The sequence below is a fragment of the Dendrobates tinctorius genome, unplaced genomic scaffold (assembly GCF_039654945.1).
Source record: "Dendrobates tinctorius isolate UK_male_01 unplaced genomic scaffold, ASM3965494v1 ptg000143l, whole genome shotgun sequence".
NCBI classification, from domain to species: Eukaryota; Metazoa; Chordata; class Amphibia; order Anura; family Dendrobatidae; genus Dendrobates; species Dendrobates tinctorius.
Genome location: NW_027361810.1, coordinates 36,914,286 through 36,941,101, shown reverse-complemented (window position 1 = coordinate 36,941,101; position 26,816 = coordinate 36,914,286). Strand labels below are relative to the sequence as shown.

The 26,816-nt window shown below is 44.0% G+C and overlaps 1 protein-coding gene across 3 annotated transcripts in view; it reads right to left on the bottom strand.

The window, feature by feature from the left end:
* LOC141049368 (sodium channel protein type 2 subunit alpha-like) overlaps positions 1-26,816 on the bottom strand; it is a 263,234-nt gene that overhangs the window by 139,443 nt on the left and 96,975 nt on the right. For 2 of the 3 annotated variants that reach the window (XM_073545765.1, XM_073545766.1), the window contains exons 1-4: positions 14,706-14,790; positions 13,176-13,304; positions 10,144-10,235; positions 6,510-6,701 (exon numbers count right to left, since the gene is read on the bottom strand). In XM_073545765.1, the coding sequence (XP_073401866.1) occupies positions 6,510-6,701; positions 10,144-10,235; positions 13,176-13,304; positions 14,706-14,785 (493 nt within the window). In that variant the 5' untranslated portion in view covers positions 14,786-14,790. Of the gene's footprint in view, positions 1-6,509; positions 6,702-10,143; positions 10,236-13,175; positions 13,305-14,705; positions 14,796-26,816 lie in introns of those variants that run through there. The other variant, XM_073545767.1, reaches the window with a different exon arrangement.

Genomic DNA, 26,816 nt, shown 5'->3' with positions numbered 1-26,816 from the left:
ATAATCTAAAAGAGGCATAGGTATAGATGAATACGACTAAAATATCTACCATAGGCATAGATATAGATTAATTTGGCACATTGGGTTTTAGTATGCACCCCTACCATGAGGCCAGTTGAGCACTGTCTCAGGCGGCGCTCTGTCCCTGAAGAGAGGGGGCGGCAGATTCTGCAGTTGTAGTAAGTGAACTTGTGTCGGAGATGCAGGTTCAGTCACTACTCTATTGCCTTGCGGGCTCGGGGGCTATCCCTACCTTTCCTGCACTGCACTGATACGCCGCCAGGCCCCCCCATGCACACCATCCTCGCCCTCCCAGAGAGACCCACCTCAACCTGCAGAGCCGGACACCACATAAATGGCTGCTCTGTGGGCACAGGACCTGGGATGAGGTCACAGGAGGGGAGGAGTCAGGGGTCACATGATCAGGGGCCTCGGTGTCTGCAGGACTCTGCTGTGCTGGTTGTCATGGTGCTGGACAGGGGAAGTTTGTGTGGAGTTAGGAGGGGTTTACAGTGTGGATGTAGCAGAGCCGTGTGTGTATAAGGTGTACAGAGCGAAGCCGTGTGTGTACAAGGTGTACGGAGCAGAACCGTGTGTGTACTTGGTGTACGGAGCAGAGCCATGGGTGTAATTGGTGTACGGAGCGGAGCCATGTGTGTACTTGGTGTGGGGAGTGGAACTGCGTGTGTACAAGGTGTACGGAGCGGAGCCGTGTGTGAACTTGGTGTACGGAGCGGAACCGTGTGTGTGTAAAGTGTACGGAGCAGAGTCGTGTGTGTACTTGGTGTACGGAGTGGAGCCGTGTGTGTATGAGGCGTGGGGAGTGGAGCCGCGTGTGTACAAGGTGTATGGAGCGGAGCCATGTGTGTACGGCGTGTATGGAGCGGAGCCGTGTGTGTACGAGGTGTGGGGAGTGGAATCGCGTGTGTACGAGGTGTGGGGAGTGGAGCCGCATGGGTATTAGGTGTGCAGAGCGGAGCCGCATGCGTGCGAGGTGCATGGAGCGGAGCTGAATGTGTACTAGTTTTATGGAGTGGAATAATGTCTGTACGAGGTGTATGGAGCGGAGACGCATGAGTACGAGGTGTATGGAGCAGAGCCGCATGTGTACGAGGTTCACGAAGTGGAGCCATGTGTGTACTGAGTGGAGCCGTGTGTGTACGAGGTGTATAGAGCGGAACCGTGTGTGTACTTGGTGTACGGACCGGAGCCGCGTGTGTACGGGGTGTACGAAATGGAGGCCTGTGTGTACGAAGTGTACGGAGCTGAGCCATGTGTCTACTGATTGGAGCCGTGTGTGTGCAAGGTGTATGGAGTGGAGCCGTGCGTGTACGAGGCATACAAAGTGGAACCGTGTGTGTATGGGGTGTGCGGAGCCGTGCATGTACAAGGTGTATGGTGGGGAGCATTCATACCTCCCAACCATCTCGGATCCAGCGGGACAGTCCCGATTTTGAGAGTCTGTCGCGGCCGGGAGCTTACTTTTCTCGTGAACACAGGAGTACATGGCGGAGCCCCGAGGAGCACTTTAAAACTCACACGTGACGTTCCACCGGAAGCGACATGCTGGAAGCTCACCGGAAATTAGGTAATTTCGGGAGGAGATTGTGATGGAACCATGGAATCACTTCAGGGAACTCTTCAGATCCATCACCGTGTCCTCCTCCGACAGTGGGATCGCCTTGGACTCGGGGATGCCGGCCATGTGAGCGGATCATGATATGTCCTCAGGTGGGCACTACAATGGGAGCTAGGCTGCTATAGTGTCTTTATAGAATATTTCTTTCTCTCTCTGTTTCTTTCTCTCGCTCTGTTCTTTCTTTCCCTCTCTAATCTTTCTTTCTCTCTGTTCTTTCTTTCCCTCTCTAATCTTTCTTTCTCTGTTTCTTTCTCTCTCTCTGTTCTTTCTTTCCCTCTAATCTTTCTTTCGCTTTCTGTTTCTTTCTCTCTCTGTTCTTTCTTTCCCTCTCTAATCTCTCTTTCTCTGATTCTTTCTCTCTCTGTCTAATCTTTCCCTCTTTCCCCTCTTTCTTTCTTTCTCTGTTCTTTCTTTCTCTGTTCTCTCTTTCTCTCTATGTTCTTTCTTTCTCTGTTCTCTTTCTTTCGCTCTCTCTTTTTTCTCTCTGTTCTTTCTTGCTCTCTGTTCTTTCTTTCCCCTCTTTCTTTCTCTCTGTTTTTCTTTCCCCTTTTTCTTTCTCCCTCTCTGTTCTTTCTTTCCCCTTTTTCTTTCTCTCTCTCTCTGTTCTTTCTTTAGCCCTCTGTTTTTCTTTCCCCTCTGTTATTTTTCTTTCCCTCTTTCTTCCTCTCTCTCTGTTCTTTCTTTCCCCTCTTTCTCTCTCTGTTCTTTCTTTCACCCTCTGTTCTTTTTCTTTCCCCTCTTTCTTTCTCTCTCTGTTCTTTCCCCTCTTCTTTTTGTTCTTTCCCCTCTTTCTTTCTCTCGCTCTCTGTCCTTTTTCTTTCCCCTCTTTCTTTCTTCCTGTTCTCCCTTTCTCTCTCTCTGTTCTCCCTTTCTCTCTCTCTGTTCTTTCTTTCTCTCTCTCTGTTCTTTCTTTCTCTCTCTGTTCTTTCTTTCCCCTCTTTCTTTCTCTCTCTGTTCTTTCTTTCCCCTCTTTCTTTCTCTCTGTTTTTTCTTTCCCCTTTTTCTTTCTCCCTCTCTGTTCTTTCTTTCCCCTTTTTCTTTCTCTCTCTCTCTGTTCTTTCTTTAGCCCTCTGTTTTTCTTTCCCCTCTGTTATTTTTCTTTCCCTCTTTCTTTCTCTCTCTCTGTTCTTTCTTTCCCCTCTTTCTCTCTCTGTTCTTTCTTTCACCCTCTGTTCTTTCTTTCTTCTCTTTCTCTCTGTTCTTTCTTTCCCCTCTTTCTTTCTCTCTCTGTTCTTTCTTTCGCTCTCTGTTCTTTTTCTTTCCCCTCTTTCTTTCTCTCTGTTCTTTCCCCTCTTTCTTTCTCTCTCTCTCTGTCCTTTTTCTTTCCCCTCTTTCTTTCTTCCTGTTCTCCCTTTCTCTCTCTCTGTTCTTTCTTTCTCTCTCTGTTCTTTCTTTCCCCTCTTTCTCTCTCTCTGTTCTTTCTTTCCCCTCTTTCTTTCTTTTGCTGTTCTTTCTTTCTCTTCTTTCTCTCTGTTCTTTCTTTCCCCTCTTTCTTTCTCTCTCTCTGTTCTTTTTCTTTCCCCTCTTTCTTTCTCTCTCTGTTCTTTCCCCTCTTCTTTTTGTTCTTTCCCCTCTTTCTTTCTCTCTCTGTCCTTTTTCTTTCCCCTCTTTCTTTCTTCCTGTTCTCCCTTTCTCTATCTCTGTTCTTTCTTTCTCTCTCTCTGTTCTTTCTTTCCCCTCTTTCTTTCTCTGTTCTTTCTTTCGCCCTCTGTTCTTTCTTTCTCCTCTTTCTCTGTTCTTTCTTTCCCCTCTTTCTCTGTTCTTTCTTTCCCCTCTTTCTTTCTCTCTCTCTGTTCTTTCTTTCGCTCTCTGTTCTTTTTCTTTCCCCTCTTTCTTTCTCTCTCTGTTCTTTCCCCTCTTCTTTTTGTTCTTTCCCCTCTTTCTTTCTCTCTCTCTGCCATTTTTCTTTCCCCTCTTTCTTTCTTCCTGTTCTTTCTTTCTCTCTCTCTGTTCTTTCTTCCCCCTCTTTCTTTCTCTCTCTGTTCTTTCCTTCCCCTCATTCTTTCTTTCTCTGTTCTTTCTTTCTCTCTATCTCAATGTTCATTCTCTCTCTCTCTGTTCTTTCTTTTTTTCGCTCTCACGGAGGGGGCAGAATGGAGCACAGAGGGGGCAGAATGGAGCATGGGAGGCAGCATAGAGCAGGGGGCAGGATCATGGGGCAGGATGAAGACAAATGGGACAGGATGGCTACGATGGAGACAGATGAGGCAGGACATGGGACATCACATGAGACTGAATGAATACTCATGAATGATGGCAGGAGGGGAGAACATATGGCTGGAGCCAGGAATTTGACCCACAGGGGCCAGGATATACCATAGGGGCTAATTAATGGATTATCTGTGTAGCAAGGTGGATATTAAAACTTAACCTTTAGTAGGTAAAATTGGAAAAAGTCAAATTAGTAAAACAACAAAAACCACAGTGAGGGAAGTGCCCTATAACCGAACAACAGAAAATGTGGGTTTGTTAAAAAGGTACTACTGGCTTCTCAGATCCTCAATATTAATCTGGCCTGATGGCAAAATGACTATAGTTGCCCATAGGATGAATAGTATATACATGATCTCATTTATATGGCACAAATTAGTGGTGCTTATAAGAAAAGGATGTTATACCCATACATGTTATTGTGACTTACTTGGGCAAGTGCATGACATATCCTATGGGCAACTATAGTCATTTTGCTATCAGGTCAGATTAATAGTGAGGATCTGAGAGGCAAGTAGTACCTTTTTAACTACCCCCCTCTCCTGTTCGTTGGTTATAGGGTAGTTCATTCACTGTGGTACCCCTTTGTTTACTTGTTTGACTAATTTGGCTTTTTACAATTTTACCTAATAAAGGTTAAGTTTTAATATCCACCTTGCTACACAGATAATCTATTTTGTGGATTGTTCTATTCCTGGTTTATATGCTAATTAAGGGATATTATTACTGCAGTGATGTATTTATTTTATTTTTTGAGGATACTTTTTACAAATGGGTGGGCGGTCCTGTTAATGTGCAGAGCGACACTGGCACTTTTTTCTTCATCTGGTGTAGTTTAGAATTTGGGATAAAATTAAGTAATGTGTTTAGCAAGCGGTGATCTAGATAACTGTGTTATTTCCTGCAGAGATGAGCTCTGGCTGGAAGAAGTGAGGGTGGTCTGTGCTGAATGAAAGATGAAAAGTGAAGATAAAGGACTTCACCTAGAGATGTCACTGGTGAGTAAGTTTGTTACCTGTACACTAACACTATACACTGCATACTATATACAGCAGTCGGGTGTATAGTGTCACCAGTGATCACTGTATTACCTATACATTATACACAGAGCTCCTGTGTATAACGTCACCGGTGATCACTGTATTAACTGTACATTGACATTGTATACAGAGATCCTGTGTAATGTCACCGGTGATCACTGTATTACCTGTACACTGACACTATATACAGAGCTCCTGTGTATAATGTCACCGGTGATCACAGTATTACCTATACATTATATACAGAGTTCCTGTGTATAATGTCACCGGTGATCACTGTATTACCTGTACACTGACACTATATACAGAGTTCCTGTGTATAATGTCACCGGTGAACACTGTATTACCTGTACACTGACACTATATACAGAGTTCCTGTGTATAATGTCACCAGTGATCACTGTATTACCTTTACACTGACACTATATACAGAGCTCCTGTGTATAATGTCACCGGTGAACACTGTATTACCTGTACACTGACACTATATACAGAGCTCCTGTGTATAATGTCACTGGTGATCACTGTATTACCTATACACTGACATTGTATACAGAGATCCTGTGTATAATGTCATCGGTGATCACTGTATTACCTGTACACTAACACTATATACAGAGCTCCTGTGTATGTCACTGGTAATCACTGTATTACCTGTACACTATACACTATATACAGAGCTCCTGTGTATAATGTCACCATCTCCACCTTTTATCGGCGCCATCTTGTGACTGCAACTTCTGTCTGCAGGAAGTCAGAAATAGCAGAATCCCTCTATCAGGTCACGTTCACACGTTCAGTATTTATACCTCAGTATTTGTAGGCCAAAACCAGGAGAGGAACAATCAGTGGAAAAGTATAATAGAAACACGTCACCACTTCTGGATTTCTCACCCACCCCCGATTTGGCTTACAAATACTGAGGTAAAATACTGACCAAATACTGAAGGTGTGAATATGGCTTTAGGCTGGTTTCACACATCCTGATATTTCCGGTACTGGAAAAAAACGGTAGTGGAGATATCCATGTTCGTTTGTGTAATACGTGTGGCAACTGTGTGCCGAATCTGTACCACACAGACGGCCGCCGAGGAAGAAACGCTACAGTAAGCACTGTTCCCTGGCCAGGGGCTCACTTAAAATGAAGCAAATTGATCACTTCGCCTCAGGGGGCATTGAGTCCCTGAAGAAGTGTAAAGATCGATGTTTCAAATATATTCCTATTTAAAAGTGTATGTATTTTACATGTACGTCAGGTTAGGCTAGTAAAGAGTAAACCAGATTTATTTATACTGATTTTACTACCGGGGGGGTGCATTTAGCAGTTCGCTTCAGGCAGCAGAAAGGCTAGGTTCACCCCTGGGTAAGAGGAGCAGAAAAGCTCACACAGGATTACAGGTATTTTATAGACTTGTGGTTCAAAACAGCTACTCCAAGTGCATGAACAAACCAGACAAATGAGCCTTTTCATCAACGATTGTGAGAGAAAAGGAAGCAAGACAAGGTAACGGAGTACATTCAGAAACTGATCAACAATAAGGTTAAGGTACTCTTTAAGAAATTAATACAGTTTTGAAAATGGGTTCCTTGAGCAGATATGGAGTTACAACATGACTTACTTTCATTCTTCACATATTCTTCAATATTTTCAGGATAAACTTTTGGGAGAAACACACATTTATGCCTTAGGTGTCCCATAAATAGCTGCAGTCCTATTAGTGCAAAGACACTCAGACAAAACACTGTGAGAATGACCACATCTGAAAGTTTCTTAACCGACTGGATCAGGGCCCCCACAATGGTCTTCAAACCTTAAATGCAATTTAAAAAAATTACCAAAATACATTTTTCTACAATATCCTGCACAATCCAGTCATGTTCTAGGATAAATAACATTGACACAACATTTTGATTAGTAAAAGAATTAAAAGAACCAGACAATGTAAAATGTGTCTAAATTCGGACCACCTAAACTAAGAGGGGGAATCAAGTGTTGAGGCTGGGGTGTAACAATCACGGTCACAGTGGTCGCGACCACGATCATGCCCTTGAGGGGTCAGTTATCATCCGCACAAACTTTAACTGGATGTGCATTCTCGGATGCACATTCAGTTGAAGTGTATTGCAGCTCACAGACTCGATGGGTCCATGCACGGCAATACACACTGCAGGCCAATCAGAGGCCAACAGCTGACATTGGCATGCACGTGATTGGGGGAGCATGGCAATGATGCAATGCGCTCCCATCGCTTGCACACTAAAGTCAGCTGCCGACTTCAGAAGAGGACACCATGTGGCGGGGAGCAGAGGGAAGGTGAGTATAATTTTTTTCTCTATCCATTAAAGAATAGCATCAGAATAGCAGGATGGGGAGCATACATACCAGGATGGGTGATATATATACTAGGATAGGTCAAAAGGGACATACTGTATATACCATGATGGGGAATATACATACCATGATGGGCGTTATACTGTATATACCAGGATGGGGCCAGGATGTGTGACACATACACCATGATGGGGATATATATATATATATATATATATATATATATATATATATAAATATATATATATATACATACCAGGATGACAGGTCCAGAGGGTGTCACGGTCTGGTCCGGCACCTCCCATCTTCTAACGATGACGTCCTCTTCTTTTGCTTCCCTTCGCGGCTCCTGTGCAGGGCAGAGCAGAGTCCTGCAGTGCGCAGGAGCCGGACCTCTTTGACCTTTCCCGGTGTCTGTGCACTGCAGTAATCTGCTCTGCCCTCAACAGCAAAGAAGAGGACGTCACCGCTAGAAGATGGGAGGCGCCGGACCGGACAGCGACACCCATCGGACCAAAACCGGGCCACCCCTGGGTGAGTATAATATAACTCGTTTTTCTTCTCTTTTAGGTTACATCAAGTTAGAGAATGCTGTAGATAAGCCCCTGATGGCGGTGCCGGCAACTGATAGGCGAAAAAATAGGTGACAGATTCCCTCTAAACAACAAAATGTAATTCCAAGTCAGTCACACTTCTGTGAAATCAACACTGATTGTGATTCAATTTCTCCTGCTGTTGTGCCAATGGAATAAACAACAGGTAGATATGATAGGAATGTCACTAACATCCATGTGTCTGCTCAGTAAGAGTGCCTAGTGTTCCCTTTATTTTTTTGAGCAGTATATATATATATATATATTTATATATCAGGATGAGGGACATGTATATACCATCTATCCAAATCTTGCACTGGACCCAGTTGAGGAAATAATATGTAATATCAGCGAATATTTGCTAAAATATTCTTCTAAATCAGTATTTCACTTTGCCTGTCAATTGTGGGGAAAAATTACAGTTTAAATGCAGCATGAATTATTTCCTATGTGTAAGAGAGTCATAATAAGTATTGTGACAATCTTCCGGCAGTCTGATGGTTGCTTGTTCCTTTTTTTTTATTCATGATACATACTGTAAGTTGCCACTGCAACCACAATTATTCCACAATTCACACTTTTTCTAGTTTCAGTTGTCATGCAGCACACAGTTTAATAGTAATCAATGAAATTCCAAGGAGCAGCATCTATGTTTGGATCACAGGGGATTCAAGGTCACATCCAGAGACACATGCACCTTATACCTATTATACTGCATATTAAAGGGGTTCCCCAAAAAATTAAAATTACATTTTTTTTTAATCATGAAAAACAGCCTTTTTGTAAATTGGAATATTTTACAAATATATATATACTCCTATGTCTAGATATTGTTGTAACATACATATATTTTATTCTCTTCTCAGAACATCCACTTACTGTGACAGATCTTAATGGCAGCCAGCACAATAGGAGAAAGCACTTAACCGCATGTATAAAAGAAGATGGAGAAAACGGAATTGAGCTTGCCTGAATGTGCGACCACCAGCGCTGGACACATTGGGTGGATATTTCCAAAGAGAATCTAAGAATACTGAGGGGCATCAATCAAATATGTGACACCGGAGATTCTTTTTTTTTTAATTGATGCCAGTTGAAAAACATTTTTTGTTTTTGCTTGATCCTGCAGAATCATTTCAAAATCCCTTTAAACAAATTATTTTATCAATAAATATTTCAAAAAATGTATACATTTTGAATTGTTCAGCATTCAACCAAGCAATGAAAATGTTTTATCTGGATCACTTTTATGGTTTAAAGGGGTTGTCCCATCTCAGTCGTTTCTGTCATGATCCAGTCTGGATTTTGAGCCCTGTCTGAACTTTTCCGGTCTGATCATGGCAAGGGACAGCTCTGCCTGGCCTCGTTTTGGGTTTTGGTCAGCTATTTCTTCCTGCTGTGTCCTGCAGGCCATGTCAGTTATATTTTCTGTCTACGGCGTGAGTATCTGACTCTGGTAGTACCCTGATTGGTCCTGCTGGGCTTTCTGAACTTGCCCGTGTCTATTCCTCCCTTTCTGCCCATCCTGTCTTAGTGTTTCCTGATTGCTTTGGGATTTCCCTGTGTTTGACTCTGCTTTGACTCTGACTTGACTTTGCCTCTGGTCTCTTGGTACTTCTGCCTTTTGTCTGGTATTGACCCTTTGGTTCTCCACTGACTCTGTGCTTGTTTTTTCCCTTTGTACTGTGTGACGGTCTAGGATTTGACTCGGCTTGTTTGACTATTCTGTTGCCACCTGGTGGTAGCTTCAGTGCAGCCCTGCAAGTCAGACTTGTTACCATCCTTCCACTTCATTGCCATCTAGTGGAGGTTGCAGTTACCTGCATAGCTGCAGCGTGACAATATCCAACTAATAATGAAAAAATGTCTGATAGATGCAGGTCAAAGGCTTAAAATAGGGCAACAACAAAAGCTGTCTGGAATGTAGAAGTGCCTTTGGAACTCCATTTGGAAATCCATTCATTTGTTTCAGAGTTCCAAAGGTTGCCTGGTTGGATTTCGGAACTCCCGTAAAAATGAATGAATAGACCTGAACATGTGCGTCCAATTTACCAATGACAGTGGATTGTAACAGGGCCCTCTTTTCGAGATAGATGTGGTTAAACATTTGGATATGCTGTAAATGTTCAACCTGGGAATAGTCTTTCATTGTTTACTTTCCTCAAATGTGCGGTATTTAAAATCATTTATTTTGAAACATACGTTAAATGCTGAGTGTTACAAAAATTATCTTAAAAAAAGGGAAATTGACACACAAACACAATGATGGGCACATAGAAACAGTTGGATGTACTAGGGGCTTAACACCTCACACCAATTACTTCTTACCTGGGATTACAGAAATAGTTTTCAAAGCTCTTAATACTCTGAAAGTTCGAAGAGCTGAAACATTGCCTAGGGGTACAAATTCTGTTACATACCTGCGACAGTAATAAATACATTTATTAGAATGACTAATAACTTACTAAGGACTTTATTGCATTGGAAACATACATTCATTATTAATCGTGTTTTCAAAAAAAAGTTCATGATTCACTATAACTGGGACCACACCGATGCCATGAATAATTGGAGAGTGGTAACAGATTTAATTGAAATCTGTAAAAATTATGAAGTAACTCATCCCATTCATGAGAAAGGCTTTATGTACCCCATATGTAATAGGAGCAGTTTTTTTTGCTGTTATGCATTCCATTATTTGTTTTCTTTTTCATATCCACGGTATGGTTCCAGACCTTCTTATTTAGTGCTCATTTTTATGGTCTTTACTAAGAGAAGCGAACATAGAAAAATTCAGAAAAACATACCACAGGAAAATAGCCTCACCAAAACTTTGTCAAATGACAAATCCACTAGCAGGATGCCGCAGGCCCCCACTGATAAATGCAGGGGCAGCACAGGTGCAAGCTACTGATAAAGGCAGTGGGGGGCCTGCTGCATCCTGCTAGTGCATTTGTCATTTGACAAGGTTTTGATGAGGCTATTTTCCTACGGTATGTTTTTCTGAATTTTTCTATGTTCGCTGTTTTTGAAATTAGTGTTAGGACTCGCAAATTTGAGGACCCTTGGCGTGGGTTGCGAGCTTATCTATTTTGGCCAAAATATTAACCAATGCCTCATTTAATGTATTTATTATATGCATTAATTTTTGTATCTTTTATTTCACTTTTTATCATTTTTTGCAGAATGCAGCTATACCCCTTTTACGTTGGCTTGATGTACTGGGGCGTCTGTCACTGTGTGATGCATATATAGTGCTGGACAGCCCGCCTGCTAATACTATGGGTGTGATCAATAGGCTGTTATCCTGACACTTTGCATCACACTTACCTGTGTGAATGGCGTTCTATGCAAACCCTATTTTTGTGCATTTTTGCTACTAGCTAGCCAACCCCTCCATAATTTGCCAGGTGAGTGGGTGGCTGTTTTTATCAGTAGCTTGCACCTGTGCTGCCCCTGCCTTTATCAGTGGGGGCCTGCTGCATCCTGCTAGTGCATTTGTCAAGGTTTTGGTGAGGCTATTTTCCTATGGTATATCTTTGCTAAGAGGGCAGTGCTCAAAGGTTAATAATGCAGAGCAGCCTGAAGACACCCCCCCCAGAGAATACTTTGTGCCACACCCCCTTGGTAAAGACAATAAAAATCAACATCTTAAAATGTCCACATCTCTCAAACTGTATGGTGAATTTAAAAGCAAAAATGAAACCAAAACAAACAAAAAATGGAACACTCATGGGAGCAGCAGGATTGAAATAAGAGCAAAAACTGGCCAATTTTGACCTGGTGACAGGTCGTTTGGTATATTGAAGTATAAATCACTGTGATCAAAAAACCCAAAACCAGTCCAAACTAAACTATTTTGTACTTTTAAGATTTACTTACATGAACAGTCCATACTCTTATCTGTTCAGTTATCTCATTAGTGGATTATGTTATGTGCTACAGTATGGGCTAATGCTGCACGCAAAGTTTTTTTTTACATATAATATTTTACAGGTGGTGGGCTGGAGATTTGGGGTACTAGCTCCACTTAAAGGTTTGTCCCACAAACAGCACATTTTAATCAATTAATCCTGAAATAATAATAAGTTCTGCAATTGTATGTGTTAAAATAATGTCCATGTGCAGAGATATAATCTTATAAATGTGCCCCTGCTGTGTACTGTGTAATGGCTGTGTCTGACCATGCAGAGCTGCTCTAGTCCATGGTCTGCACATACCATATCTCCTATCCAGAGGAGACAGCATAAGACGAAACAGCAGAGGCTCACAGCTGCTGCTTTCTGAAATAACACATTAATTTCCCTGCCAGTTTTATCACAGGATAAAGTGTTTCTGCCCTGTCTCCAGCCCTCTGAGCTCATCATAAATCAAATCAGTCACAAAGCAGCTCCAGCGTACTGTACATATAAAATTTATAAGTAACATTTGTAATTAACGGGGGAACATTTATAAGATTATCTCAGCACAGGAACATTTTTTTTAACACATCCGATTGTGAAACTTATTATTCCAAGATCTATTGAATTTGTTCATGGGACAACCCCTTTAAGGAGCATCCTATTGGCAGTGCTCTATGGGAAGTAAATGTAAATCACCTCTCTTTCTGAGGAACAGAAGCTATAGCACTTGTGCCACCTATTGGTGGTAGCTACTTGATTGAAATAATGTGGAGAATGAGTCTATGAAGAGAAATATTTAGAATTGAGAGTCCTCAGTGGTTGATACCTTTTAATGGCTAACTGAAAACATGGTAGCAAATTGCAAGCTTTTGAGACTACTCAGGTCTCTTCATCAGGCATAGACTCAAGATGAGTCTATGCCTGATGAAGAGATTTGAGTAGTCTCGAAAGTTTGCAATTGCGCATGTATAGACTAGTGGAGGACCCACGGTGATACATTATAGACCTTTAAAGTGTTATTCCTCAAAAAATCAAGATATTCCCTAATATAGGATAACTTGCTGATCACTGGGAAACCCAAGACCAGGGTTATGGAAAAACGAATACGGCACTTTGCAGCCTTATCCTTAATATAGCGGAGGTGCCCATGCTCAGCCTCCACTCCATTATTTATATCTATGGGGCTGCTGACCACTTTCTTGGCTTAAAAAGGATATATTTACAATTGGGGAAGAAGCGGTCATATGTGACGAGTGGAGAGGCAAAGGAACAAAGAAAAATAACAGATTCAGAGCATCGGCCCGTAAATAAAAATCACTCTTCTTTTCCCTTTGATTGCCCCGCACATGTTATTAAGATTAATATGCAATATTGAACATACTGGCATATTGGATGATTGCATAAAAGCCATGCTAATAATACATTGTTATATAATATGTGACAAAAAATTATACTCACGCCAGCAAGATGACACTAAAGTCAAGCCAGTTCCAGGGATCACGGAGAAAAGTAAATTTATCGATACAGAAACCTCTTGCGAGAATTTTAATCAATGATTCTAATGTATAAATCCCAGTAAATGTGTATCTGAAAGAAAAAGACTAATAATAATAAAACCACTAATGATAAAGGTTAATCTGTCCGCTTTTACAGATGCTACTTCCTGTTACAGCGCTGTCTTTCGCCCTCATTTCTAAATGATGGGATTTTTTTTTGGTTTTTTTTTTGCAGCCACTTAGAAAGGGCAATTACTGCTGTTTAATGTTACTTTGCTTTGATAAATGAAGCACTTATAAAACTTTTATATTAATAAAGTCTACTTGCAACAGAGCAGTGATGAACCTTGGGCTTCTCGATATTAGGGCCGATCGGCTGATGAAATCTGTTGTGCTGTGTTTTGAAAGCTTGACTTTTCAACCCATCTAGTTAGCAAATTCAGCTGTAACTGTTACGCATGGCTACACAAAAAGGCAAATTTTATCAATAGTATTCATTTTAAATATAATCCTTTTAAGCTCTGTGTTGAAAAAGGAAGTCTCTTTTCCCTACATCAGTCATCATTAGAAGTACAATTCTACAACACTGAAAAGTCCCTGACAGCCCAGTTTCACCTCCTCCTCAACTCCTGACCCAGCTGCTGCTCCTCACCCCAGCCAGGGACTTTGCAGTGATTAGAATTGTAGTTCTAATGATGACTCATGCAGTGAAAATAGACTTCCTGTTTCTACATAACGTTTAGAAAGATTTGGCTAGTCAGTTTTTAATCACGTGATGTCATTGACCTAATGGAAAAGAGAATAATTACCTGGGTAGCATTAGAAGGACCATATATGTGGGTATATGGGTTCTTTAAAGTCCAATCATATGTCTGTCGCAGAAGCTCCTTGCTCTTTTGGAGGTGAAAGTCAGACTCCTCCACCACTAGGATGTGGCCATGTTATTAAAGGGTTTTTCCATTTTTTAGTAGAAAAGAAACTGTTCTTTACTCACTCTCCCCGGGGTAAGTGCTTTCTCGGTCGCCATTCCTAGTGTTTGTCACTGTCTGCAGCGCTGATATTATGTAGACATCACTGCAGCCAATCAGTGAGCTCAGCAGCTAAGAGCGCTTTATGCCGTCAAACCGGGAAAAACCGCTGAGCTCACTTATTGGCTGTGGCGCTGTTCAGGGCTGCGGCCAATAATGGGCAAAGGGAGAAGCTGTGGCGACTCAGAACTGGACCTGGGGAGGGTGGGTAAAGCTGAGTTTGTTTTTTTACAACGCCCGGAGGCAGGGGTTTTCTGAAACTGGTTAACCTCTTTAAAGCAGTAACCTTATTGGTTTCCATTAACAATTACTCCATTTACAAGCTTGTGATATATTTATCAAATTCTGTTATCAGAAACCTATAGAAAGACCACGTCCTCTGAGCTCTGACATGGAAGCTTCCTTCTACGCGATCAATCCATTTTCAAATATTTAATAAATAAACATTTTTAGCAAATACTTACTCTACATTCTTGGCCCAGTCCGGGGGCTTACTCAGAGTCATGAACACACAGTTGGTGAGGATAGTGCACATGATGAACATGTTAAATAACGTAATCCATGTCAAGGAAGGTAAACATTAATATGTTGTATTATATTATTGTCAAAAGACATAAATATGGAAAATCAACAGTTCCAACGCTGCGGTTATAATGCAATGACATTTCTTGATTACGGCACAAAAGATTGCTATCCTAGAGAGTTAAATATAAGCTTTCTTTAAAGGTTTTCTTTTTTTTTTTTTCCATTTCCAGAAAATGTACTGGTAAAACAAAACTGCCTATTGAAAAAAAAAAATATGGAACAGCTTTTGTGGCAGACATTAAACCAAATAGTGACTCACAAAACATTGAATAGAACTGAGATAGAGCAATGTGCATGAAAGAAAGGAAATTAAATTTATAGAACACCAACAGATTAAATTGCATGATGGCCGCAATGTGAGTTCTGTCATTTACGGGAAAGGGAAAAAAACAAAAATTCTACTGTATTTTACATGTGCATTTAATTGAGCAACGTGCTGAATGTACTGCAAGCTGCACACTGATACAAACAACACAAAGAGATGAGGGATAAAGCCAGAACTCGTCAGCTCATGGATTTATGTAGTCTGGTCCTCCCACCATTGGGGCATGGGGATGGGGCATGCGACCCGTGTGCCAGGGGTGGTGCCAACGAAAAACGATGCTTTTGCCAGAGTATAAAGATGCAGTGCTAAGTTATAAACAAATCCATTGCTCTGGATGACTGAAAGCCTGTCTATCTATCTGTCTATCTATCTATCTATCTATCTATCTATCTATCTATCTATCTATTATCCATATATCTATTCATCTATCTATCTATCTATCTATCTATTATCCATATATCTATCCACCTGGAGCTGCTTATGCAGAGCGCAGCAATGGAGATGAGTTTATCACTAGCTGCTGCGCTCTGCATGGGTAGTGACCAAGATAACAAAGCTCAGTGTAATAATGTGAGGTTGCTGCCTACGCAGAGGGCAGCAGCCAATGACAAACTCATCTTCAATGCTGCACTCTGCATAATAAGCAGCAACCAAGAAGGCAGAAGATTAGCACATAATGAAGACCGTATTTAATCAAGAGCATTGCACATAATACAAAACTGTCTTTATACATTTAAGAGCTGTTTTTATATTTTTTATACTTTTTTAAACTGTACCTAGGGTAAGGGTATTAGGGATTAATTTAGGCTTAGACTTGGGGTTATGGTTAGGACTAAGGATTTGATTGGGTTAAGGGTTAAGGTAATACAATTGTTACAAAACAAAATGAAATTTAGAAATGCAAAAAATGGATATATCAATGTATAACTTTTTATTTTTTTTTAAAAAGAGGAGAGTTAATGGTTTATGTTTTCGGGGGCACAAAATATTTGTCTTGTCCCAGGTGTTGGCATCCCACACTATGCATCTATCTATCTATCTATCTATCTATCTATCATATCTATCATCTATTTATTATCTATCTATCTATCTATCTATCTATCTATCTATCTATCTATCTATCTATCTATCTATCTATTATCTTTTATCTATCTCCTAATACCTCCGCAATATGTGGGAATTACTAGATACTCCATGCCACATATAAGATGGCGCAGAAACGTCCAAAAAATAGGACTGCGCATGTGCGAAGAAACAATATGCCACACAGGCATGGAGATTGGCCGGCAGCCTATGATGATATGATGATGCGCTGAGACATGTGCAGTTGATGTAAAGAAACGTGTGTTATGGCATTTTATCAGCGTCCTCCATGTGCCTGGCATACTATCAAGACAGGGTGAGACATCATTATAAATCTTGCGCAGATCTACACACGATGATATTATAACTAATTAACAAAAATAATGAGTGCTGCAAGTAATGCATATGTCACTTTTTAGAACTGGACACGTTATTTGAAGCACTATGAGATTAGGTGGTAACTAGTGTTGAGCATTCCGATACTGAAAATATCGGGTATCGGACGATATTCGCTGTATCGGAATTCCGATACTGAGTTCCGATACTTTTAGCATATCAAATACCGGAATCGGAAGTTCCCATAATGCTATGAGCCAGTTTGATTTGATTCAGCCAATGAGGAATCCTCAGAAGTGTGGACACATCCTGTTAGGCATGTAGGCATGTTAACTAATGGCATGGCTGTGATTGGCTGCTGAAAAGATGTCATGATGCACTATAAAAGCCGCCGCCATTTAGGGTTCACTCTGCTGTGAATTCAGTTAGGGACAGGCTGCTGTTCAAGACTCGGGGGACAGTTAGAGATAGCGATTTGCTATATAATATTGTGCTTTACCCAGGCTACATTATCAATCACTGTAGCTTTCTTTTGCCTTGCAGCACTGTTCACAGCTGTCTGCAAGGTCTGTGTGAGTGCAGCTCACGCTGTGTAGTGTGTCCTGCAGCCACGTCTGGTTGTAGGCCGCTCAGCGTGCGTCACTGCCTCATACATATTTTTTTTTGTTTTATTGCTGCTCATTTTTCAGTAATTCTCCTATTAGTGTGCATCCATCCGTATCCATCTACTTTGGTTGCAAACACTCTAGGAGTAGACAGCGGAGCCTTTCTGCAGCCTTTCAGTGCTAGTGCCCAGTTCTCTGAACTGTTCACGGCTGTCTGTGTGTGAGTGAGGTGTGTGAGTGCAGCTCACGTTGTAGTGTGTTCTGCACCACCTCTGGTTGTAGTCCGCTCAGCGTGCGTCACTGCCTCATACATAGTCCTTTTTTTGCTTTATTGCAGCTCATTTTTCCTGATTTTTTTCTCCTATTAGTGTGCTTCCATCCGTATCCATCTACATTGGTTGGTTGCAAACACTATATAGGAGCAGATAGAGGAGCCTTTTTTCTGGCTTGTGCCCTGCAGCCGCAGTCAGATTAGTATTAGCCTATTTTTTGGAGCCTCATCTATTGCATTGTAGGTTACCTTCCTGCATTGTAATAGCTCCAAAAAGTTTGTGATACTATTGCTTTCACATCTTTGGTCACATTCTTTTTGTTTTTTTGAAAAAAAAAACACGTAAATAAAGTTCACTAAACACTCCACTTGACAGTTGTGTAGGCCACATTAGCTCATATTAAAGTGTAGTCCACACACTTTATAAAATTAGTGTTTCTTATACCTGTTAGCAGCTGTTCAGGAATAAGCACACTATGCCCCCCCGTTCTTTTCTGCCTATCTTTATCAGTCTACCAAGATGAAGAAGGCAGGGAGTAAGGCACGTGGTTGTGGGCATGGAGTTTCATCAGGGAGAGGACGTGGGGATTCTGTGCCTGCTGTGGGCACCAGTGACTCAGCATCCCCCAGTTTTACCCGGCAACAGTCCTTTATGCACAGCTTTGTAGGACCTCACAGTACCCCACTGTTGCGGGACGAACAAATTGAAGCCGTTGTCGGATGGATGGCAGCTAACGCATCGACTTCAATTTTTTCCACATCCTCTCAGGGCCAGAGCACTGAAGAGCAACCATCTGTCTCTTCACCACCTGCCAAATTGCCCAGGCAGTCAGAGAGCCCTGGACAGGAGCCATCTCTACTTCTGTTCTCTGAATCTCTTGGCTTGGAAACAGGGGGCCAGCCAAGCAGCATTCTAGAATGTGAAGAAGAGGGAGTATGCAGTGATTCGCAACTGCTTTGTCCCTCTGAATCTGAAGAGGCGGGTGGGCCAGTGCCTATGGTCAGCACACCTCAGTACGCATCAGATTATGAGACTCAGGTGCCACTTTCTGGTGCGTACTGTGCTGGCGAGACTACCCAGGAGAAGCAGGTGTTTGAAGAGGGTAGTGTAGATGATGAGGTCCTTGACCCATCATGGCGTGAGGAACAGGAAGGTGGTGGAAGCAGCTCTGAGGAAGAGATTCCCCGAACGGCCAAAACAGGAGGGAGAGGGAGGGGGCAGACTTGGTTGCCTGTAGCCTCCACTTCGGCACCCGTTAGGAGCATTCCTCTTCCAAAACCCAAAACGAGCGCTCCCAGGACTTGCAGTGCGTGGTCCTTTTTTGACACAGTTGCAGATGACATTTGCTTTGTCAAATGCAAGCTGTGTAATCATAAAGTCAAAAGAGGGAAAAGTGTCAGCAACCTGAATACCACAAATATGTGGAAACATGCGCGGACCAAGCACGTGGTGGAGTTACAAAGACACACTGAAGACGTAGGCCAACCTACAGCACCACCTACCACCTCTTCAGCTCGTGTTGTAGCCTCTTCATCCAGCTCATACACAGCTGGATCGGCTTCCTCACAGGATCGCCATGGAAGAACCTGGTGTTGTCCAGAGACCCAGTGACATTCCACCCACAGCACCACGTTCCCTGTCATCCTCACACTCCCAGGCCACTCTACAGCCATCGGTAGCACAGGCATGGGAGAAAAGGCGGCCATACTCGGCAAACCATCCCCGAGCACAGGCTCTGAATGCTGGCATTGCAAAACTACTGGACCTTGAAATGCTCTCATTCAGGCTGGTGGAGACTGACACCTTCCGTAACTTCATGGCATTGGCAGTCCCACAATACACCGTGTTCAGCCGCTTTTATTTCAGCAGGCAAGCCGTCCCTGCCCTGCAAAAGCATGTGGAGGGAAAAATTAAACATGCGCTACTAAACGCCGTCAGTAGCAAAGTCCACCTGACCACCAATGCGTGGACCAGTAACCATGGACAGGGACGATACCTTTCCCTCACTGTCCATTGGGTCAATGTTATGGAGCCGGGTACAGATCTTGAGAGTGGCACTGTACGTATTCTGCCAACTCCAAGGATTGCAGGAATCCAGTCTGTACACATTGACTCCTCCTCATACTCCAGTTCATCTGAATCAGCGCTGCAGGAGCAGTCACGGTCTACCGCCACATGGACCCGTGAACGCTTAACCGATATGAGCACAGCCATGGCCAGAAGTCAACAGGCCGTACTGAAATTAAATTCTTTGGGGAATCGAAGCCACACAGTGTAGGAGCTCTGGAATGCCATCAAGCGACATGTGGTTTGTGCCAGCGAATCTCCAGCCAGGCTTGGTAGTGTGTGACAATGGCCGAAATCTGGTGGCAGCTCTGGGCCTAGGCAACCTCACTCACATCCCATGCCTGGCACATGTGCTCAACTTGGTCGTGCAGAGCTTTCTGAGGGACTATCTGAATCTTGATGCACTGCTGCACAAGGTCCGCATAGAGTGCGCTCACTTGCGGCGTTCCAGCATGGCAAGATCGCGCATTGCAGCTCTGCAGCGCCGATTCCGCCTTCCAGAACATCACATCATATGTGACCTACCCACCAGGTGAAATTCAACGTTACATATGTTGGAGCGGTTGTGTGAGCATCAGGCAGCAGTAATGGAGTATCAGCTGCATCAGGCGCAAACAAGTCGCAGTGTGCGCCGGTCACAGTTCAGCACCACTGACTGGGCCTCTATGAAGGACATCTGCCACGTTTTGCGTGCCTTCGATGATTCAACGCGGATGGCGAGTGCAGATGATGCACTAGTCAGCATGACTGTCCCCCTTATCTGCCTGCTTCAAAAAACACTGCAAGCAGTAAGGGAGGAGGTTTTGGAAGAGGTGGAGGATGAAGATCGCAAATGCCATCTGTTTCTGGACAGTCAGCGCAATGTGGTTCCTCACAAAGGCCTAGGCAGGGGACACTTTGTGAGGAGGATGAGGAGGAGTCAATGGAGGAGGAAGACATCTCTCCAGAGGAGGGAGGTACACAATGCTCTAGTAGTCAGTATGTAGAGCGAGGGTGGGGTGATGCAGAGCAGGCAGAGATGACGCCTCAAGCAGGGGACAGCGCTTCTTGGGCAGTTGGGAGTCTGCAGCACATGGTTGATTTCATGCTGCAGTGCCTGAGAAACGACCGCCGCATCGCCCACATTCTCAACACGGCTGATTATTGGGTGTACACACTCCTAGATCCTCGCTACCGGGACAACTTACAAAGCCTCATAACACCATTGAACCGGGAGCGTAAAATGCGGGAGTATCAAGACACACTGGTGCATTCCATCATGTTCTCCATTCCACCCGAGAGCAGTGCTGCTAGTGCTTTACAAAGCAGCTCTGTGCATCGAGGCAGTGGAGGAAGCTCTGCACAAAGAGGGAGCAGAGGCAGCGCCTCAGCACAAGGCAAGACCAGTATGGCCCAAATGTGGCAAAGTTTTGTGTGCCCGCCACAAATGTCTACACCATCACAGACGGCTCCAGTCAGCAGGAGGCAACGTTTCCATCAGATGGTGACAGACTACATGTCTTGCCCTCTCAGTGTACTCCAAGGCGGCTCTTCTCCCTTCAAGTTTTGGGCCTCTAAGCTGGATACATGGCCAGAGCTTAGCCAGTATGCATTGGAGGTGCTGGCTTGCCCTGCTGCTAGTGTATTATCGGAACGCGTCTTTAGTGCCGCAGGTGGTGTACTAACAGACCGTCGCATGCGACTATCCTCCGATAACGTTGACCAGCTTACTTTTCTGAAAATGAACAAGGCCTGGATCTCGCCGGAAATTGCCAGTCCTCTTCCAGAATAAATAATTGGTTGGCAACAGTATCCAGGTCTCCTGTTGTGTTCATGTTTCTACCACCTGAACTGTAATCCCTGGGCTCCAACACCGCCAGTTGTTGCTCAGAAGTGCCATCTGCACAGAGAAAAACACATGCTCCAGTGTTAGTGGGGCTCAGTAACGCCAGCTGCTCCCCGCTATGTGTCCGGCAATATCTCCTGCTCCCTCCACATTCATCCTAACATCAGATATTAAACTTGCTCCAATTTGGCCTTAGCCTACTCCATGAATGACCCTGGGCTCCAACACCGCCAGTTGTTGCTCAGAAGTGCCGTCTGCACAGAGAAAACACTAGCTCCTGTGTTAGTGGGGTTCAGTAACGCCAGCTGCTCCCCTGCTGTTTGTCCGGCAAAGTCTACTGCTGCCTCCACATTCACACTACTACTGATTTCAAACTTGCTTCAATTAGGCCTCTGTCTCCACTCTGTCTCTAGTATTTACCTTGGCCTCCAACACCGCCAGTTGCTGCTCAGAAGTGCCGTCTGCACAATCAACACTTGTTCCTGTGTTACTGGGGTTCAGTAACATCAGCTGATCCCCTGATGTGTGTCCGGCAATGTCTCCTGCTCTGTCCACATTCCCACTACTAGCCTACACCCTGATTGACCCTGGGCTCCAACATCGCCAGTTGCTGCTCAGAAGTGCCATCTGCACAGTCAACATATGCTCCAGTGTTATTGGGGTTCAGAATTGTCATCTGATCCCCAGCTGTGTGTCCGGCAATTTCTCCTGCTCTGTCCACACTCACACAACTACAGATTTTAAACTTGCTCCAATTAGGCCTCTGTCTCCACTCTGTTTGTAGTATTTTCCCTGGGTTCCAGCACCGCCAGCTGTTTCCCGGCATTGTCTTTGGCACAGGTACTCCCTCCTGCCCAGCCTGGTTCCAGCACGCCTGCTGTTTCCGGGTAGTGTCATTGTCACTTTGCCACCAATACGTTGTCCTGTTGTGTTGCGGTCGGGTTAGCCGAGTCTATGGTGCCTGCAGTTTATGGGCTTCCTATGTGGGCTGCGGGATCTGGCAACAAAGCCTGGTTCCGTAGTGCCAATAGGACAAGCACCCCCTGTAGGACTGTGTGTTTCGGTAACTGCGGCCGGCTCATCGCCTTGCAACTTTGTTTTTCATGGGTACCTTCTGCTACCCATCCGGGTTCCAGTACCGTCAGCTGGTTCTCGACAGTGCCTTTGGCTGAGGTGCCTCCTTCTCGGTATCCGAGTTCCAGCAACGTCTGCTGGTCCTTGGTAGTGTTTTCTAGCACAGGTACCTCCTGCTTAGTAACCGGGTTCCAGCACCGTCAGCTGGTCCTCGGTAGTGCCATTGGCTCTTGTTCCTTCTGCTGCCCCTCTGGGTTCCAGCACCGTCAGCTGGTCCTCACTAGTTCCATTGGCTCTTTCCTCGGCAGTGTCTTTGGCACGGGTACTCCCTCCTACACAGCCTGGTTCCAGCACGCCTGCTGTTTCCGGGTAGTGTCAACGTCACTTTGCCACCAATACGTTTTCCTGTCATGTTGCGGTCGGGTTAGCCGAGTCTATGGTGCCTGCAGTTTATGGGCTTCCTATGTGGGCTGCGGGATCTGGCAACAAAGGCTGGTTCCGTAGTGCCAATAGGACAAGCACCCCCTGTAGGACTGTGGGTTTCGGTAACTGCGGCCGGCTCGCGGCCTTGCAACTTTGTTTTTCATGGGTACCTTCTGCTTCCCATCCGGGTTCCAGCACCGTCAGCTGGTCCTCGCTAGTTCCATTGGCTCTTGCAGCTTCTGCTACCCATCTGTGTTCCAGCACTGTCAGCTGGTCCTCGGCAGTGCCTTTGGCTGAGCTGCCTCCTTCTTGGTATCCGAGTTCCAGCAACGTCTGCTGGTCCTTGGTAGTGCTTTCTAGCACAGGTACCTCCTGCTTAGTAACCATGTTCCAGCACCGTCAGCTGGTCCTCGGTAATGCCATTGGCTCTTGTTCCTTCTGCTGCCCCTTCAGGTTCCAGCATCGTCAGATGGTCCTTGCTAGTTCCATTGGCTCTTGCAGCTTCTGCTACCCATCTGGGTTCCAACACCGACAGCTGGTTCTCAGCAGTGCCTTTGGCTGAGGTGCCTCCTTCTCGGTATCCAAGTTCCAGCAACGTCTGCTGGTCCTTGGTAGGACTGTGGGTTTCGGTAACTACGGCCGGTTCGCGGCCTTGCAACTTTGTTTTTCATGGGTACCTTCTGCTACCCATCCGGGTTCCAGTACCGTCAGCTGGTTCTCGGCAGTGCCTTTGGCTTAGGTGCCTCCTTCTCGGTATCCGAGTTCCAGCAACGTCTGCTGGTCCTTGGTAGTGCTTTCTAGCACAGGTACCTCCTGCTTAGTAACTATGTTCCAGCACCGTCTGCACCTCCTGCTGCCCCTTCAGGTTCCAGCACCGTCAGATTGTCCTTGCTAGTTCCATTGGCTCTTGCAGCTTCTGCTACCCATCCGGGTTCCAACACCGACAGCTGGTTCTCAGCAGTGCCTTTGGCTGAGGTGCCTCCTTCTCGGTATCCGAGTTCCAGCAACGTCTGCTGGTCCTTGGTAGGACTGTGGGTTTCGGTAACTACGGCCGGTTCGCAGCCTTGCAACTTTGTTTTTCATGGATACCTTCTGCTACCCATCCGGGTTCCAGTACCGTCAGCTGGTTCTCGGCAGTGCCTTTGGCTTAGGTGCCTCCTTCTCGGTATCCGAGTTCCAGCAACGTCTGCTGGTCCTTGGTAGTGCTTTCTAGCACAGGTACCTCCTGCTTAGTAACCGGGTTCCAGTGCCATCAGCTGTTCCTCGGTAGCGCCATTGGCTCTTGTTCCTTCTGCTACCCATCCGGATTCCAGTACTGTCAGCTGGTTCTCGGCAGTTCCTCAGCCTTCTTGTACCTTCTGCTACATTTCCAAGTTCCAGCTTTTGGAAATGGTTTTTGGTTATCACTCTGGATCTCCCTGACGACGACCCTGAAGACCACCCCGAAGAAGGCGACGACCACGAAAATGATGACCCTGAAGACGATACCCCGAAGAAGACCAAAAAGATGACCCTGAAGAAGATGACCAAGAGGACAAAGAACATGAAGACAACCACCAAGATACAGAACAACAAGAGACAGAAGACCAAGAAGCAGAAGACCAAGAAGCAGAAGAACAAAAAGCAGAAGAACAATAAGCATAAGACAAAATCAGAGCAAAAGATATTATCTAAATTATAAGCAGAAGACTAAGCAGTGTATGGGGGTGAGTCCGTTCCTCCTCGTGGTGCCCCTGGAAAATGCCTGCTGCTGCAGGCCAAACTGAAGGCGGACAAATCCTGTTGTAAATCTTTTGTGACAGGCAGAACGGAAGGTGTAATCTTCAAACTTTTATAGATAACAACTACAGGAATGCCTGTCACAAATAAGAATATGATGAAGAAGAAGAATAGGAAGAAGATGAAGAAGTAGAATATGAAGAAGAATAATAGTTGAATAAGAAGAATATGAAGAATGTAAAAAAAAGAATAATAGGAAGAAGGTGAAGAAGAAGAATAAGGTGAAGAAGAAGTTGATGAAAAAGATGCTGCTGCTGAGGATCATGAAGGAGAAAGTGTGGGAGAAGTAAAAAAAGAAGGTGAAGAGCATGGAAGTAGTGAAACATACATATCTGACAAAATATAAAAAAGGTTAACATAGTCAATATCTTTGTAACTCCGAACGTCTTTAAAAAAAAAAAATATTCCTGCTATTCCATTTGATTGGGCTAAACCTCTATGCCTTTAATGTCTCCTCCACCTCCCCAATACATTCTACATTATTATTAGTTGTTTTTCTTCATGTAGAATTAACCTACAAGGAAAGAAAGGGTTTATTTTAATTCCGATATTTCTGTCCCTTTGACTTGCATTGGTTTCCGGTATCGGAATTGGCGATATCCGATACTTTTTGGGTATCAGTCCGATCCAATCCGATCCGATATTTCACGATATCGGATGGTATCGCTCAACACAATGAAATGAGTTGGCAGAATCATGTTTTTAAATATCACTTTTGATACATTTTGATGAAATTATGTCTAATTAAGTATTGTTAAAAATTATGTATGTATAGTCACCTGTGTGTATTGTTCACTGCTTGAAAAAAGGCTCAGTGTGAGCCGAAACGATGCGACGCCATGTGGGTTTGAATTAAAACCACAAATTTTATTACAAGTCTAAGAAGTGCTGCCTTCATTTTTTCTTATCTGGATTGGGGCAAGTATTGGATGCTTTGCTGTGGAGGCCGTGCACCCGCTGATTTTAATTGTGCTGTTCCAATTTTTGCTATCTATCTATCTATCTATCTATCTATCTATCTATCTATCTATCTATTTATCTCTGCATAAGTCAGCTAGCCAATTCCCTGGTTATACTGGTGACATCCATCATCATATTCAGCGGCATCATGTACCCTATGGTACTCGAGGCTTTTCAGAGCCCAGAAGCCCAACTGATTACAATCTTTGGTCGATTGAAGGTTTGCTTTGCTTGTTTACAAAAAAAACCCCATCAGAATAGAATAACACATGTCACATATGAAGGTAATACAAACATTTATATCTTAAAGGGAACCTGTCATCATAATTTACCCCTAGAAGGTATTAGGAGCGCTTTTTCAGCCTCTTATTACGCTCTTTAATGATGTTTACATTTGAGTGAAACACTTAATGTGTGTGTTTAAAAACAAAGTTTAATTGTCCCTGTCTCTCTTCCTGTAGTCACAGGACTAGTCCTGGACCGCTGTCAATCAATGCTACTGTGCAGCGGAAGCACAGCCATAGAGCAAGAAGGAGGGGAAAAAGCTGTGTGTTGTGAAAAAGTTTGGCCTGGCTTCTGAGTTTGGGCTCCCTCTGGTGGTTTCTGCTGGTAATGGAGCTGGTCTGGCTGACAGAAGTCAATCACCTGAGCAGGATGATTGAAGGTCAGGTGTTACAGACTGGAGTGATTTAAGTGAGCAACCTTCCCTCAGCTCTTGCCGGTGATTTGGTTCTCTTCCTGAGCTTTTTGGAAGTCTGCTTGCCTCCTGCTTCATCCTGCACCTTTCAGATAAGTTATTTGTCTGCCTGAATCTTTTTGCATTTGCTCCTTTTTTTGCTTTTCTCTGATTTCTGCCTTGCTGGTTTGAGTCCTGCCTGGTCCCCTGCTGGGACCTGTGCTGGACTCTGTTTCTTTTGCCACAGTTTATGTCAGTCTTGCAGTATTTCTAATCCCCTGTTATATCAGTATCTTTTGTTTGTGTCCAGTTACACCTAATTTAGTGGGGGAAAGGTCGTGTGGCCTCAGTATTTTTGCATATCAGACGTGTTGGAATTTTTCGTAGGGTTTTTTGCGTGATTGCAGACAGTATCCTTTCCTGTCCTATCCTATCTAGACAGTTTGGGCCCCATCATTTGCTTACTCTATTTTCTGCCTGTTTGTGCCTCATCTTGTCTCACCGGCAATATATGTTCAGGGGCTATCTATTCCTTTGGGGTCTACTCTGGGGCACTTTAGCTTTC